The following is a 17,529-nucleotide window of genomic DNA, read 5'->3' on the forward strand; positions in this document are numbered from 1 at the left end:
CTGGATTGCATCCTTGACCGCGGTTATGAAAGGCTCAACTAGAGCGAAGTCAAAAAGCTGAAATATTGCTATCCACCCCTTCCGCCTCGTCTTCAGAATCCAACTCTGCGTCCGAATGAGGAGTGGACGTGCTTACTGCTGCTTCAGATGAGGGTGGGTTAATTTGGTCTTGGGAGAGGGCCAACTCCCTGATTGAATCCTTGATCAAGCTCTTAATTGATTCCAGGGACTGCTGCTTATCTTTCTCTTTATACCCTGTAGCCTCTAGTAGACACTTCTCGCATACCAATTTTTCCGGCAGCGCTTGTCTTCCACATACCCAACAGGTCTTTTCTTTTGGATACACCGGTCTGTGGGATTCGTGTCTGCTAGGGGTATGTCGGGGTGACCTCTGGCCACTGCGGGAGGCATGAGCTGAGGATGAGTGAGAGTGTCCTGAGCTCCTATGACCTTTGGATCTCCTATCTGAGGAGCTACGGTGAGATGATCTGCGGGATGATCCCCGGTGCGGGCTGTAGAAACAAAAAATATGTTCTAATTTGCCCGTAGTGCTCTTTTTTATTTTCCTTTAAAACTTACCTGATTGTTGCAGCCCTTACCTAGTGGTATGATGAGGATCTTTTTGTTGCGGTATCACATTACTAGGGGCAGCTGGGCAAGAGAAAAAAAAAAAAAAGGATAGATTTCTTTCTGCTTTCCTTTTTAACCATATACATACACACACACACACACATACATATATATATATATATATATATATATATATATATATATATATATACACATACACATACATATATATATATATATATATATATATATATATATATATATATATATACACACACATATCTACACAATACATATAGATAACATTAAACAAAAGTACCCATTTGCAAGCCCCTAAATACCTTGGCCAGGCTCCATTGCAAAAAATAGGGAAGACACTTAAGTGAGATGTCTTCACCTTGATAGCTGGCCCTGTAATGAATCCCAGGCTCTCCATTTATGCTGAGAGCACTTGGGAGTACCAAGATGGCCGCCGACAGCTTCAGTTTGCTACTGGGCATGCGCCGTACTGTCACATGACGTCACGCCGTGACTCCGCCCCCCCGCTGAGTAAAACAGAGCCGATCGGTGAGGTAAGGCTGATAATGATCCTGCAGGCATGAGGACAAAGTAAAGAATACTGACTAATCGGAGGAACTCTTTTTTTATAGAGTTAAAATGGTCCTGTGGGTTGGTAGGGGGCGGAGCAACCAACCATGGGTATGCTGACATGGGAGGCACCAGGAAAATTCATTTGCAATAACTCCATCAGCAGGGGCGTTGCTAGGTCTTCAAAAGATCTGGGGCTAGAGCCCATAGCAGCGGTCACTAACCTTTTTGCAGGCCCGTGGGGGGGCACGCCGGTGGTAAGCCATAGATCGCGGGCAATGGCTGGTGTTGGCCCTTAAATCATCATGGCACCATTGTTGATATGGTGTCAGGGTGATTGAAGCGCATTGTTTCTATTGTTACATTCTAATATATAATGAAGTGGTTCAACTCACCATAATGCAGAATCAGTGGGAGCCCTGGGCGTGTCACTTGACCTATCTCCTGCCACCAGATGCAGCGTGTTACCTGTCACCGTCATCTGTCATTTCTGCTTGACCACCCGCTCACTTCTCTCATCTCCGTCTGTCTCATGCAGCCAGCCTGCCCGCCGCAGCAGCTGCGGCCGCAACCTGCTGGTTAGGCAGGGACCCTGCGGCAAGAGACTCGGGGCTATGGGCTCCAGATTCGGAGCTATAGCCCCAATAGCCACCCCCTAGCGACGCCCCTGTCCATCAGTATCACCAGCAAAGCAGCTTCATTATTATCCCATTAACTGCTTGCCGACTGGCGCACGCCGATGTACGTCGGCACAATGGCACGGCTAGGCAAAAGGTCGTACCTGTAAGTCCTTTTGAAATTGCCGCCGTGCCATTGCGTGCGCGCTGGCCGAGAGCTCCGTGAGTCGGGTCGCAGGTCCCGCAGACTCGATCGCCGCGGGGATACCCGCGATCGCCTCACGGAGAGGAAGAACGGGGAGATGCTAAGGTAAACAAGCATCTCCCCGTTCTGCCTAGTGACAGTGTCACTGATTTCTGCTCCCTGTCATCGGGAGCAGCGATCAGTGTAGTGACACTGCTAGCCCATCCCCCCTACAGTTAGAACACATCCCTAGGATACATTTAACCCCTACAGTGCCACCTAGTGTTAACCCCTTCACTGCCAGTCACATTTACACAGTAATCAATGTGATTTTAATCGCACAGATCACTGTATAAATGTGAATGGTCCCAAAATCACGCCAAAATTGTCCGACGTGTCCGCCATAATGTCGCAGTCAAGATAAAAATCGCTGATCGCCGCCACTACTAGTAAAAAAAATAAAAATAAATAAAAATGCCATAAAACTATCCCCTATTTTGTAAACGCTATAACTTTTGTGCAAACCAATCAATAAACGCTTATTGCAATTTTTTTTTACCAAAAATATATAGAAGAATACGTATCGGCCTAAACTGAGGAAAAAAAATGTTTTTTTATATATTTTTGGGGGATATTTATTATTGCAAAAAGCAAAAAATAATGCGTTTTTTTTCAAAATTGATGCTCTTTTTTTGTTTATAGCGCAAAAAATAAAAACCACAGGGGTGATCAAATACCACCAAAAGAAAGCTCTATTTGTGGGAAAAAAAGGACGCCAATTTTGTTTGGGAGCCACGTCGCACGACCGCGCAATTGTTAGTTAAAGCGACGCAGTGCCGAATCGCAAAAAGTGCTCTGGTCAGGAAGGGGGTAAATTCTTCCGGGGCTGAAGTGGTTAAAAAAGAAGAGAATTGTGCGCTGCATTTCGAGATTTCAGAATTTGCCACGTCACGTATGTTAATTGTCCATTATGAACGCTAGTTTACAAGTCTGACTGCTTCCGGCTCGTCCTTGCTTCTGAACATGCGTGTTTGTACTTTGGACTTTAGTCCGACACACTTGTGTACACACGCTCAGAAAATCCGACAACAGACATTTGTCTGCGGAAAATTTTAAAGCCTGCCATCCAACATTTGTCCGTGGAAAATCCAACAACAATTGATGGAGCGTACAAGCGGTCGGATTTTCCACCAACAGCCTGTCATCACACAATTCCCGTCGGAAAATCCGATTGTGTATACGAAGCTTAAGGGCCTGCCTGATTGTATACAAACTCTTAAGGTTTGACCTCATATTATATGGTTTTGGTAAATCCGAAGACAAAAATCTGCAGAAAATCGACTAGTGTGTATGGGGTCTTAGGCCATGTTGGGCTACCCTGCCTCCACCCCCCCTCCCTATCTTGCAAATGGAATATACACTCACCGGCCACTTTATTAGGTACACTTGTTCAAATGCTTGGTAACACAAATTGCTAATCAGTCAATCACATGGCAGCAACTCAATGCATTTAGGCATCTAGACGTGGTGGAGACAAATCGAGCATCCGAATGAGAAAGGAAGAGGTTTTACAGTGCCTTGAAAAACTATTAACACTTTTCAGATATTTATTTGTAAAACATTTTGAAAACCATTTATCATTTTCCTTCCACTTCACAATTATGTGCCAATATGTGTTGGTCTATCACATAAAATCCCAATAAAATTTTTGGTTGTAACGTGACAAAATGTGGAAAATTTCAAGGTGCATGAATACCTTTTCAAGGCACTGTACACAGTATATATATAACCTGCATATTTGTTTCAAGATAGTAACTTGAAGCTACTGGATAGTTGTGGCAGCCAAGGAACTATAGTAATTCAGAATAGGAGGTAACCATTGGTAGCCTTCATATGTCTTCTGTTCAGGTTCCCTTTACTTTGAGACAAATATCCATGAAATAGAATTACCTCTCTGCTGTCATCCTACATATCATATAACTCCATCAGGAGATATGGTATCAGCACCTATAACTTGGAGAATCTCATCTCTATCTTGCAGAGAGTCAGTCCAAACTCCATGTTCCCATGCCGTGACTGCGAGCAATCTGGGAGGCTGGTCTCTTCTTGTGACTGCACTTTATAAGGGTGGCCAGGGACTTCTCCATCAGTGCTCACCACCTCTCACCATGTGCACGGGCAAGTGTGCCAAATGCATTGGATGCACCCTCATCCCCCTCGCCATCATCTGCATCACATGTAACGCCATGCTGTTTTTCCCGGGATGGAGCACAGAGCCGTCTAAGGAAGTCGGGACTAAGCTGACATCAGAAGTCACCACGTGTTTGGGGATTTTAGGAGGCGGCATTAATGTAAGATGGATCTCTTCAGTTTACTAATGCAAAATACTATTTAAAATGGAAAAAAAATATATATATATTCATTCCTATGTATGCAGTGGCTATGCTATGGGGGTGCGGGGGGGGGGGGCCTGCACCGGGTGACACCCGCCAGAGGGGTGACACCGGGGCCGTACTATAACATTCCCATAGACACACTCCTAAATCTTGTGGACAGTCTTCCCCGAAGAGTTGAAGCTGTTACAGCTGCAAAGGGTGGGCCAACTCAATATTGAACCCTACGGACCAAGACTGGGATGCCGTTAATTTCATGTGCGTGTAAAGGCAATACTTTTGGCAATATAGTGTATCTCTATGCAGTGGTAAATATAAATAACCAGCTATATGGTTGGGGAACAAAACATCTTCTCTGCTCTGAAAATAACAGCTTCAGCTCTTCTGGGAAGGCTGGCCAAAAGTATTGTGACGCCTGCCTTTACACACACATGAACTTTTATAGCATCCCAGTCTTAGTCCGTAGGGTTCAATGTTGAGTTGGCCCACCCTTTGTAGCTATAAAAGCTTCCACTCTTCTGGGAAGGCTGTCCACAAGGTTTAGGAGTGTGTCTATTGGAGTGTTTGACCATTCTTCCAGAAGCGCATTTGTGAGGTCAGGCAACGATGTTGAACGAGAAGGCCTGGCCCGCAGTCTCCGCTCTAATTCATCCCAAAAGTGTTCTATCGGGTTGAGGTCAGGACTCTGTGCAGGCCAGTCAAGTTCCTCCACCCCATACTCACTCGTCCATGTCTTTATGGACCTTGCTTTGTGCACTGGTGCAAAGTCATGTTGGAACAGGAAGGGGCCATCCCCAAACTGTTCCCAAAAAGTTGGGAGCCTGAAATTGTCCAAAATGTCTTGGTATGCTGACGCCTTAAGAGTTTCCTTCACTGGAACTAAGGGGTCAAACCCAACCCCTGAAAAACAACCCCACACCATAATCCCTCCTCCACCAAATGATTTGGACCGCTGCACAAAGCAAGGTCCATAATGACATGGGTGAGCGAATTAGCGGAATTGAATTGAAATTTGAGCCATGGCGAAAAATCAACTAAACTGCATGGAAATTATCAGCTGATTAGTGACTGCATCCTAGTGCTAGCAACTAGGCACTTATCCACATCAAATATAAAGCAGTTTCAGTAGTGCAGAGGGCATACAGGGTTTACATTCAGTAGGATGCTGGAGGCTTGCAGGTTTGCTTGTGGCTGATTAAGGGATGCTGCACTGTCCTACCAGTGTGCAGGCTCGCCCCAGACTGGTATGCTGTTTACATGCAGAGAAGTTCCTTCTTCCCATCAATGGATACAAACAGGAGGTGTCCTGGATGGCCCTAGACTTTCCCTTCTCCTCAGGAACCCATGCCTAGGCTCAGCCTATCACTCCCCATCACAAGCAAATATTTATCCCTAACTGCATTCCCCACACTGCAGGGCTCATCACCTGGCCACAGCAGGGGCTGTATAAGACCCCTCGCCCTCAAAGATGGCCACCCAACTCTTGAGAGAACTGTGTCCAATCATACACAGGCTTCCCAAAATGGCACCCAGAGGCCATGGCAGAGGACAAACTGGTGCCATGCCTGACTTCCCCCTAGAAGACGCTAGGAAGCTAAAGTGGAATGTTAAATGCAGAATTTAGGGCAGGGTTTGAAAGGAAAAACCCTGCAGATGCCCAGTGGCATTGCTATGGGGGTGCAGGGGGGGGAGCCCGCACCGGGTGACACCCGCCAGAGGGGTGACACTGGGGCCGCTGCTATACATTGTACTATATTGCTTGCAGTGGCACGGTGTGAGCAGGGCACTCAGCCGTGCGGGGGAGGCTTCCTGTAACACTCCTCAGTCAGGTTAATATCCCCAAGTGAGCCGGAGTTGGTGGGTGGAGCTGGGGTGTGGCTGCCGCCTCCACTCCTCCCACAGTTGTAAGATGCCCTGTACCACTCCAACCTGTGGTAAACCACACCCCAACCTGCCCTGTGCCACCCTAATTTGCCTGTACCACCCTAACCTGCCCTATACCACCCCAACTTGCCCTGTGCCACCCTAACTTGCCCTATACCACCCCAACCTGCCCTGTGCCACTCCAACCTGCCCTATGCCACCCTAACTTGCCCCATACCACCCCAACCTGCCCTATGCCACCCTAACTTGCCCTATACCACCCCAACATGCCCTATACCGCCTTAACCTGCCCTGTACCACCCTAACCTGCCATATTCCACCTCAACCTGCCCTATACCACCCCAACCTGCCACTTAACCACCCTATACTACCCTAACCTGCTACTATACCACCCTATACTATCATTTACAGGGGCTGGTTTGGGTGCGCCTGTGACCGTGCACTGCCTGCATTGTGCTGGGCAGCCTAGACAAGGGGGGGGTGTGACACCATGTTTTACCACACCAGGTGACACCAACCCTAGTGACGCTACTGCAGATGCCACCCCCTAGCTATCACACTTCTCGCTGCTACATCTACTACATCCACATGAGCCCCCAGCATACACATTCACAGATGAAAAGGAGGATGGGTCTCAGAGCTGCTGCAGCTGCAAGTGACAGGCATGGCTGCCATGGGTGTCTGCAGAACTTTTTCCAGGGGGGGCATCATTTTAGGGTCATTAATGCTCCGCCCCTTTCTAACAATGTCATGAAGGGGAGGGGCTTAGTCATTATCACATAAAGCGCAGACATGCAAAGGTTTGAGAAACCTAATGCAAAAGCTTAATAGAAGGATCAATCTGCCATTGTCTGATTAGCAATTTCAAATCTGTTTTTCACTATTGACACTATTGAATGCACCACATTGTTCATACCCACATGATCAAGGCACTACAACTGAATTATAAAAAAACACATGTAGAATCTTCATCATCTGCAGGCTCACTGTGCCCATCATATGCAGGCTCACTGTGCCCATCATATGCAAGCTCACTGTGCCCATCAAATGCGGCCTCACTGTGCCCATCAAATGCGGCTTCACTGTGCCCATCAATTTCAACCTCACTGCGCCCATCAAATGCGACTTCACTGTGCCCATCATATGCAGCCTCACTGTGCCCATCATATGCGGCCTCACTGTGCCCATCAAATGCGGCTTCACTGTGCCCATCAATTTCAACCTCACTGCGCCCATCAAATGCGACTTCACTGTGCTCATCATATGCAGCCTCACTGTGCCCATCATATGCGGCCTCACTGTGCCCATCAATTTCAACCTCACTGCACCCATCAAATGCGACTTCACTGTGCCCATCATATGCGGCCTCACTGTGCCCATCATATGCGGCCTCACTGTGCCCATCATATGCGGCCTCACTGTGCCCATCAAATGCGGCTTCACTGTGCCCATCAATTTCAACCTCACTGCGCCCATCAAATGCGACTTCACTGTGCCCATCATATGCGGCCTCACTGTGCCCATCAAATGCGGCCTCATTGTGCCCATCAATTGCAGCCTCACTGTGCCCGTCAAATGTGGCCTGTACAGTATGGAGAGTGTACAGTATGTGTATATAGAGGGGGTGGATGGTGTTAGTCTATACAGGGTGTGTATATATAGCTTTATACAGGACAGATGATGATGTATACCTGCAGTCAGTAATGGAGGAAGGTCTCTATATACAGGAAGGAAGATGGGTGTATACAGCTATATATACACCCACCTTCCTTCCTGTATATAGAGACCTTCCTCCATCATCCCTGACTGCAGATATACATCATCTGTCCTGTATACAGCTATATATACAGGAAAGATGATGAATATCTGCAGTCAGTGATGATGGAGGAAGGTCTCTATATACAGGAAGGAAGGTAGGTGTATATATAGCTGTATACAGGACAGGATATGATCTTTCCGGGAAATGCATTAGCTTCCACTTCCAACTTTCCAATATGCAATGCTCCTCCTAAGTTGTCACGTGGCTGGCTGAGGTTCTTCACTCATGGGTCACTGCGGAAGGCATGCAGCATGCCAGTCCAGTGTGCCACTTGACTTCAGTATTTTTTCCTGTGATGATGAAGGCGGCCTAGGCAGTAAGCAGCGATGAGTCCTCCTTGCTTCCTAAATCGAATCTCCTCCTTCAGTACTCCGTAAGCGCTGTGCACTACTCCAGTCAGTGCCAGTCCTCAGTCCACTTGAGTGAGCGGCACCGGCCGGATCTATATTGACAGGCTGCACTGCATGTGACTCACTGGAGGCTGGAGCCAAGTGGCCGAGCAGAGCCATCGCATCGGATTAGAGCAGCAGCCAGCAGTCACGTCAGCAAAGTCAGAAAAAAGCCAGTGGCGGCGGCCGCAGCGGACCCTTGATGATTTCCCGGGGGGGGGTCGCTTACCCCCCCTTTGCAGACACCCATGATGGCTGCAGTCCAGACTCCAAAGCAGCATTTCCCCATATGTCACATAGGGCCAAATGTGCTCTCACACACTGCACAATCACCCTTGGGATTTTTGTGCCAGCAAACATTGCACACGTGGAGGGTACCGTACACCACTGAGTGAAGGGTGAGGGGAGGTTCAGAGTGGGGTGGAGTTAAGAGTTCGGGAGGTTAAAAGTGGGATGGAAAGGAGGGTGCCAGGGAGGTTCAGAGTAAGGTGGAAAGGAGGGTGCAGAAAGGTTCGGAGTGGGGAGGATGGGAGGATGCAGGGAGATTCAGAGTGAGGTGGATAGGGGGGTGCAAAAGGAGGGTGCAGGGAGGTTCAGAGTGGGGTAGAATAAGGGTTCAGGGAGGTTCACAATGGGGTGGAAAAGAGAGTGTAGAGAGGTACAGAGTGGGTTGGAAAAGAGGGTGCAGTGAGGGTCAGAGTAGATTGGAAAAAAGTGTGCAGAAAGGTTCAGAGTCATTGTGGAGTCATGACTAGTGTAGTCCAAATGTTACCTTCCTTACCTTACCATAATCCCCTTTTATACTCCACCTCTTAACCAAAACCCCACCTTAAAATGATGAGACCACACATTTTATTTTGGAGTAACATGGCCACAACAGCCCTTTTATTATAAAACAACTCCAAAATAAATCACTCCAATAAATAACCGATAAATAACCAATAACACAAACAATGACATATTAATAACGTAAACAGTTAACCCCAGTCTGATGGTCTCTGACGGTGACCCCCCTTTCCACCATATATATATATATATATATATATAACTATATATATAACCATGTATAACCATGTATAAACAACCATGTATAAACCACGCACTGCGGGACTTTTCCAACTAATAGGCCTCCAGCTGTAGCCGCTCGGAGACAACCGTTTTCCCGCAGCTCCACCAAAAACCAGTATTCCCTCCAACGTTCAGGAATACACCGGAGGGGAACATGCTAATGATGATCCCCCCACCCCTTTAAATCCATCAGTTTTACCGCCCCCGTCAAAGACCACCAGAAGAAAACTACCGCCACAGCCCGAAAGCGTAACCCCTTACGTTTGAGGGCACCTCCACACCCTCAGAGCCTGCTGTATCCCTTCCTGTAAACCCAGGGACCATAAATCAATCCCCACGTCAGAGAGATGAACCCCATCTCTCCTAAGGTATAAACCCACATTCGTCTCCAACTCTCGATGACGAATCACGATCCCACCCTGCTGTCTGACGAAACGCCCAATCACTTTATTAATCCTGATGCGCGTTTTATTTATGCTCGCCACTGATCTAGCCCAACGCCAATTTGTTCTGGCAACTATGTCAGACCAAACTAAAAGGGTAGCTGGAAATTTTTCCCGCAACTGCATAAAATCTGCTTTGATGTCCGCCATCAGATCCCTGACCGACCGGACACCTAAATCATTCCCTCCCGCGTGAATCACTAAAACGTCAGGGGGCCTGTCCAACCTCACATACCTCTCCACTTCTCCCAAAACTCTACCCCATAGCATTCCTGGTCTACCCAACCAGCGTATATACGCCTCCTTTCTGGAAATCCCCAGCTGTCTGCCGTCCGGACGCACGTCACCTCTCCTGGCCCCCCAGCAAACATAGGAGTGACCCACGATCCAAACAAGGCGCACAGGGTTTCCATCTGTAATGCAAGCAAGACACAAGATAGCGGCACCCACTGATTCTAAAACTGACTCACTAAACCAACTACAAAGGTAACACCCACCCCTTGAAACAACCGTATGCTAATATGCATTAATTTATTCCATCACCAAATTAGGTCTTACATAAGACCGAAATCTCCTAGACTCCCACCTCCCGAGTCTGCGCACCGCCGCCTCATCCAACCCGCATCTGGCGGCTTCTGTAGCTGCCCCTATGCGGAAGGAATGTGAAGCATAGTCCGACCCCACTAAACCCGCCTTTGTTAAACATTTTCGAAAGATCGTTATAAATTGAAAACGAGACAGATAAGACCCATCCTCATGCTTTAGGAACGGCCCCTCCCCCTTACACCTGCATGACCTAAATGCCCTTACCGCCTCAACTGGGCATACCTTGGACCCGGGCAACTCAAACAGGGACACCTCCACCCCTTTACCTTGCTGGTCAGTTTTGGACCTCCTCAAACGTAGGCATACCCTATCCGCCTTCAATCGTACATCTTGATCCAACAACCCGCCCCCAACCTGTTTTTGACGGGCTGACCAATTCCCCTACACGAAAAGCCCCATAAAAAGCCAGTGAGAACGCTGCCGTGAACAATCTGATTTCATAATGCGACGAACAGATAAACCTCAACATGTCACATATGGAAACCAGGTTCGAAAAAGTGACCGGCCGTCTCGCATCTCGTTTTTTATATTGCTTCCTATAGCCTTTTAAAGCCTGTCGAACCCAAAAATCCTTGGACCAATCCTCACCCCCCATTAATTTAAACAAAAAGGACAATCCTGCCAATTTTCGGTCAATTGAAGACGCTGCACACCCCTTTTCCATATTCCTGGCTACTAAATACAACACCAGTAACCTGCCGTCTGACGCCCCCATCCCCACACCAGCCTCCTGCACCAGCATCGACCACTCCTTCCATACCTTGCTGTAGGCCGTCCAAGTGGAATCACTTACTGACTGCCTGATCCATCCCGCGGCGACTCCAAAGGCAACTCCCACATCCAAACCGGGCAAGGAACTCCTTCCTTGTCTGCCTCCGGCGCCAGCTCCCTGAACTTGTCCCACTGAAAACGAGACAAGGAGTCAGCCAGTGCATTATCCACCCCTGGAATGTGAACCGCATAGATAAAAATGTTCAGACTCAAACACCTAAACACCAGCTGTCGCAACAGCCGAATGACCGGCTGCGAAGACGCTGACATGCGGTTAACCACCTGCACTACACCCATGTTGTCGCAGTTGATCCTCAGCTTCAAATTTCTGCATGCCTCACCCCATAACTCCAATGCTAACACCACTGGAAACAATTCCAGCAGGACCAGATTGCCGAGGAACCCAGCCCTCTCCCACGACTGTGGCCAGGGCTCCGCACTCCATCTCCCCTGAAAATAAGCCCCAAAACCGGTTGAGCCCGCTGCATCGGTAACCAATTCCACATCGAAATTGCTCACCGGTCCAGACATCCACACCGCCCTCCCGTTGTATGAAGTTAAGAAATTATACCAAACTTTCAAATCGTCCCTATGTTCCCTCTTTAATCGAATGAAATGAGTTGGCCGTTTTACTCCTGCTGTAGCCGCCGACAACCGTCGGCAAAAAACCCTCCCCATTGGGATAATTCTGCAAGCGAAATTCAACTTACCCAACAACGACTGAAGAGCTCTCAGTTGCACCTTCTTCAACCCGTGGATATCCCGAATTTCCTTCTGCAGTTCCAGTAACTTACCCCTGGGCAATCGGCATTCCATAGCTATCGAATCTATAACTATGCCTAAAAAACTAATTTCTGTCGTGGGGCCTTCGGTCTTTTCCGCCGCCAAAGGCACTCCAAACCTGCCCGCGATGTGCTGCAACGTGGAAAGCAAAATCGCACACACAGCGGAGGCAGGGGGGCCTATACACAGAAAATCGTCCAAATAGTGTATTACTGAGTCTAGGCCAGCGACATCCCTAACCACCCATTCTAAAAAGGAGCTGAACGCCTCAAACATGGCACAAGATATAGAACAACCCATGGGCAAACATTTGTCAACGTAAAACTGTTCTTGCCAGTGACATCCCAACAGCCGAAAACTCTCCGGATGTACCGGCAACAAACGAAAAGCCGATTCTACGTCAGCTTTTGCCATAAGAGCCCCCTGGCCGTAGCGCCTCACCCACTTAACCGCCGCATCAAATGAAGTATAAGACACTGTACACTCTTCCGGGTCAATGAAATCATTGACGGAACCTCCTTTTGGGAAAGATAAGTGGTGTATCAATCGGAACTTGTTATGTTCCTTCTTGGGCACCACCCCCAAAGGTGAGACCACTAAGTCCGGCCAAGGTTTGTAGGCGAACGGCCCTCCCATGCGTCCTAACGCCACTTCTTTCTGCAATTTTTTCCCAACTATCTCTGGATGCTGTACTGCTGATTTGAGATTCCGTGCCGTAGGAGGAACAATCTCCAATGAGCACGGAATCCTAAATCCCTCCGTAAAACCCAACTCCAAAAACCGAGCCGCTCCCTGATCTGGATACTTACCGAGAAAGGGGAGCATTCTTTCCACTCTCACCGGCGTCCTCCCTCTTTTGCGCAGCGTCACTGGCACGCTTTCCCCGTTTAAAACATCTCGACAACGGGTGGGCTCCCCCACACCCCGAGCACTCGTGTCTGAACTTACAGGTCCCCCCAAATTTACAGGCGCCTTCGTTATACTGCCAGCACACACCCCACTTCTTTCCGGCCGAGGGTCCTGAGGAATTCGCCCCCCCGGCCCCCCCATGAAACGGCTGAGACGGGGCCTTCGCCGATGACATAAGCCTCATCCATAAGCTAATATCCTTATGGTCCCAACGCAGGGACGGGCGAACCGCCATCCGCTGTCTGAACTGCTCGTCATATCTCAGCCAAGCAGAACCCCCATATACCCTATGTGCTTCTCCAATAGCGTCCATGTAACAGAATAACGCCGAGCAATGCTCGGGGCTCTTCTCGCCAATTACGCTCGCCATAATGGCAAACGCCTGCAGCCAGTTCACAAATGTACGTGGTATCAGCCGGTACCTCCTTTTTTCCTCATCCTCCTTCTTGGAAGAATCGGGTTTTACCCTGTCCAAATTAAATTTTTCCAATGGCAGCAGAGAAAAAATTTCCACATACTCACCCTTTTGAATTTTTTCCCTAACCTCCTGCTTCAGATGTGCTCCTAAGGGGCCCTCGAAGCAGACGTAAACCTCGCACCTCGCAGCATCCGCCAACCTGACCACGTCGGACCTTTCCGCCTGCGCCGTGGACCCTGCTTTCACTGCCTCAACCACCTGACCTCCCACCCCAGATTGTCCAGGAGGCGATATTACCGGGGGCACTCCTACCCTCTCAGCCCCATTGCTCCCCCCCCCGGACTCCATCACTGGTGCTGTCCATGGGGCCACCTGGGGAGGTTGCCCGTGACCCCCTTCCAATCTCCCCATTAGGGTCCGCAGGCCCTGCAAAAATTCTGTCAGTTGCTGGCCGGACCCCGCACTGGCAGGAGTGATCCCCGCCAGCTGCCGTTCCGGCCGATCCCCCCCCGACTGCGTCCCCCGATCCCCTTGTGCTACCGTACCCCCTGTAACCCCCCCTAATAAATCCTGAACTGCACCAGACAACAATACTGACGAGATCGACTTACCAGGCTGACCAGGCACACTCCCCACAGCCGTCACGGTGTTCGCCCTCGCTGGCACTTCCGGCTCCTCTTCGTCCGACAGCTCCCCTTCCGACCGGTCATCCCGCTCTCCACTCTCTTGACTGGTAAGCCCCCTGGGTGGTGAAGCCCCCGAGGCCGTGGTGTGGGATAGCGGTGGGGCCGTCCTTCCTCTAGAAGCATTGCTGCTGACAGACAGGCGTCGCTGACCTGACCTGTCCGCTTGTCTCCCGACAGTCTTGTTCTTTCCTCTTCCCTGCTCGGTATTCATGCTGCTGCTCTTCTCCCGTCCGTTTTCGCCACTTCCTCCGGCCACACGCTCCTCCGTTAGGCTCCGCCCACTCCGATTCCGCACCAACTGACTGGGGCCCTCTCCCAGGGCTCTGCTCGGCTGCCTGATCCTCTCCACCGACCCCTCTGGATTTCCTCTGTGCGACATGGACGGACTGTCCCTTCTGCTGCGCTCCCCAGGCAGGGAACCGGCGCCATAACGGCCCGTGGCCCCGCCCCCCGAATTCGGCCGGCGGCGTGTAGACCGCGCAGGGGCTGCTTTTTCCTGTCTCCGCTTCACCGGGGGGGCCGACCGCACATCCCCCGGGCTTCCCATCCTCCGAACAGGCCTGGATGCAGGCCCTGGTGAAAAACGCGCCGGAGGCCGAGACCTCCGCGCGCGGCCGGACACCTCACCCGCCGCCGATCCGCACGGTTCTTCTCCTCCAATGTCCCCTACTTGCTGTCTCAGCCATTCCGGTCCTTTCTGTGCTGCCGCCCTTCTTAGCTTCTCCAAAATTTCTTCTACGGCGGCCATTATGGAGGAGCAGTAGTGAAAAAACTGCCTCCTCTGTTAAACTTTTTCTCTCACACTGACCTCTCTACTCCTCCCCCCCCCTTAAATATCACCACTCCCCCTTTTGCTACCAACTTAACTTTTGGGCCTCCCCTTTCTCCCATAAACCTTTTCCTGCACTTTTAACCCTTTCAGTGTCTCCATTAGACACACTGTCATGCCCGGCCCTCCACTACCCCTCCTTCTAGTCAGTTTCATTCCGGGCCTCACTTTCTTCCAGAATCAACTTTAACAACTATCAACATCAAGGCAGAGGACATATTGGTGCCATGCCTGACTTCTCCCTAGAACACAGAACAAAAGTTCTTCTCTTGACAATCATTCCAATTAAGGAACTAAGAACAGGTGGGGACATCTAGTAGTGAGAAGTGAAAAGTACACACCTTGATACATGCTGACCAGAGTTAAAGATTGCACAATGCATTATAGGTAAGAGCCAAATTTCGCCCAATGCAAATATGCCCATTCAGGATGGTGAAATCATCACCAGACAAATTCTAATCGTATACCTATTCCTAACCTGCATATTTGTTTCAAGATAGTAACTTGAAGCTACTGGATATTTGTGACAGTATCAAAAGAAAAAACAAAGGCATAAACAGGCTGATACTTGTAAATTCCCTCTTGCTTTGATTTTTCTTTTGATACTGTAATTGCCAGGATTTCAATAATCCATTCTGAGGGTAAATTTAATAGACATTCTGCAGTGTTTTCCTCACCATAATCCCCCATTTATTGTGTAGGAGTGTAAGGGCTTTTACCCTGGGTGATGAGATAGACCGGGAAATCCTTGATGAATGAGGAAGAAATCCATGAACAATTTGAAGAGCATAAAAAAAATTCAATAAACATTTGAATAGAAAGTGGGACGCGTCCTTTCTAGGGACCTATATAGAACACAGAATTATGCCAAGGGGCCTCCGTGACAAAGTTGTCCCTGCTGAACATCTCCATAATGGAAGATTTTTAAACAAATGGAAAACTTTGTATATAAACCATGGGATTGATAGTAGAGGAAGAAAAAATCCAGGTGCACGAGTTAATTAAGCAGACTGAAGAGAGTACTCAAGGCTTAGAACCATTCAAAGACACGGAGGACTTTCAGAAATATAATGAATAATTTAAAAAGGAATTAGAACAAAAACAGCAAAATCTAAAATTCACCAGTCAAAATTAAGAAGGGATTTAAATGATTGGGAGACAGGATATCTTTGACCTAACCATTCGTAGGGGACGTAATAGGTCTAGGAGACGGGGACCACGATCGACATCATGCTCAGGTGGTGACAGAACCCCAAGCGCCACAGATGAGGAAATAGGTAAAAAAATCTGTGACTTTTTTAGAACAAGAGGGGCCAGAGGGCCCCCAAGAATACACAATAGGAACAACAGCATTGGAAAAGGGAAAAACAAAGAACAAGGGAACCACAGGCAGGAAAACAAGAGCATGGAATCAAAAGAAATCGATATACAGAGTGTAGAAGAAACCCTAGAAAATAAAGTTATAAACCTCGGAAATTGGATTTCCATTGGCACCTAGACATATTTTATTACAAAGGTGGATGTCCTTTTCACCAACGAACAAGATGGATGAATTTACCGTCTATAAGGACATAACCCTCGTTTTTACGGAAAGTCTTTTTAAGATCATTTTACGATCAAAAAGGATAGAAGATCAACAGATAGGTGATAAAAATACTGTAGCTGCTGACTTTTAATATAGGGACGCTAAGGCTTCATGTACACGGAACGTTTTTACAACCTCTCCTGAACGATTTAAATTGACAGATAGTAACCCACGTTTAAAACGCCCGTTTTGCATCGTTTACATGGCGCGTCTAGTGGCATTTTGCCGCATTTGCGCTTAGAAGCATTGAAAATATATATCTATATAGATATAGATATAGATATAGATATATATATATATATATATATATACATTTAAATATTCAAAAATAAAAAATGCCTGTAAACGAAACACAGCTAAACACGAGTTGCCGCATTTAGAAGCGTTTGGCGCTTAAAATGCCTGTAAACTCAGCTTCTGAACCCATTTTTTTGCGTTCCAAAAAAAGCCTCTAAACTCAACTGCCTATAAACGACCCTGTGTACATGTACTGATAAGATAACATAGAGGAGAGTTCAGGAGCAGTTGAAAAAAAGTGCCCAACTGCTCCTAAACATCCGTTTACCAGCAGTAGTGTACATGAGGCCTTACCTGTCCAGGGAGCCCACGATGTCGGAACCCCAGCCCATCTTCGGATAGGTTGTCGGGTGCTGCCTGCCACCATCGCCACTAAGGGAAACCGGCAGTGAAGCTTTTCAGCTTCACGGGCAGCTCCCTACTGCGCATACGCAAAGCGCGCTGCGCTTTCTAATTGGCCTGGTGGCGGAAGGAGGAGGAGGAGGGGCAAAACTTCCGAGAGACGGCGCTACCATCCCCGGAAGTGGGGAAGAGGGACCTGTCAAAAACAGGTCCTCGTTCCACCCTCCCCCAGAAAGATCTCAAATGTGGCACTGGAGGGGGGGAGGAAGCAAATAAGGGGAAGTTCTACTTTTGGGTGGAACTCCGCTTTAAGAAAAAAATAAATGGCTAAGCCTGTTTCTTGAAATG

General features: G+C 48.4%; 1 protein-coding gene across 1 annotated transcript in view; it reads left to right on the forward strand.

Moving 5' to 3' along the window:
• Window positions 1-4,127: 4,127 nt before the first annotated feature.
• Window positions 4,128-17,529, forward strand: part of LOC141134083 (transmembrane 4 L6 family member 5-like) — a 57,669-nt gene continuing 44,267 nt past the window's right edge. Inside the window, exon 1 of the mRNA XM_073623670.1 lies at window positions 4,128-4,310. Within this exon, the coding sequence (XP_073479771.1) occupies window positions 4,128-4,310 (183 nt within the window). The remainder of the gene's footprint in view (window positions 4,311-17,529) is intronic.

This window comes from Aquarana catesbeiana, linkage group LG03, assembly GCF_042186555.1.
Source record: "Aquarana catesbeiana isolate 2022-GZ linkage group LG03, ASM4218655v1, whole genome shotgun sequence".
Classification (NCBI taxonomy): Eukaryota; Metazoa; Chordata; class Amphibia; order Anura; family Ranidae; genus Aquarana; species Aquarana catesbeiana.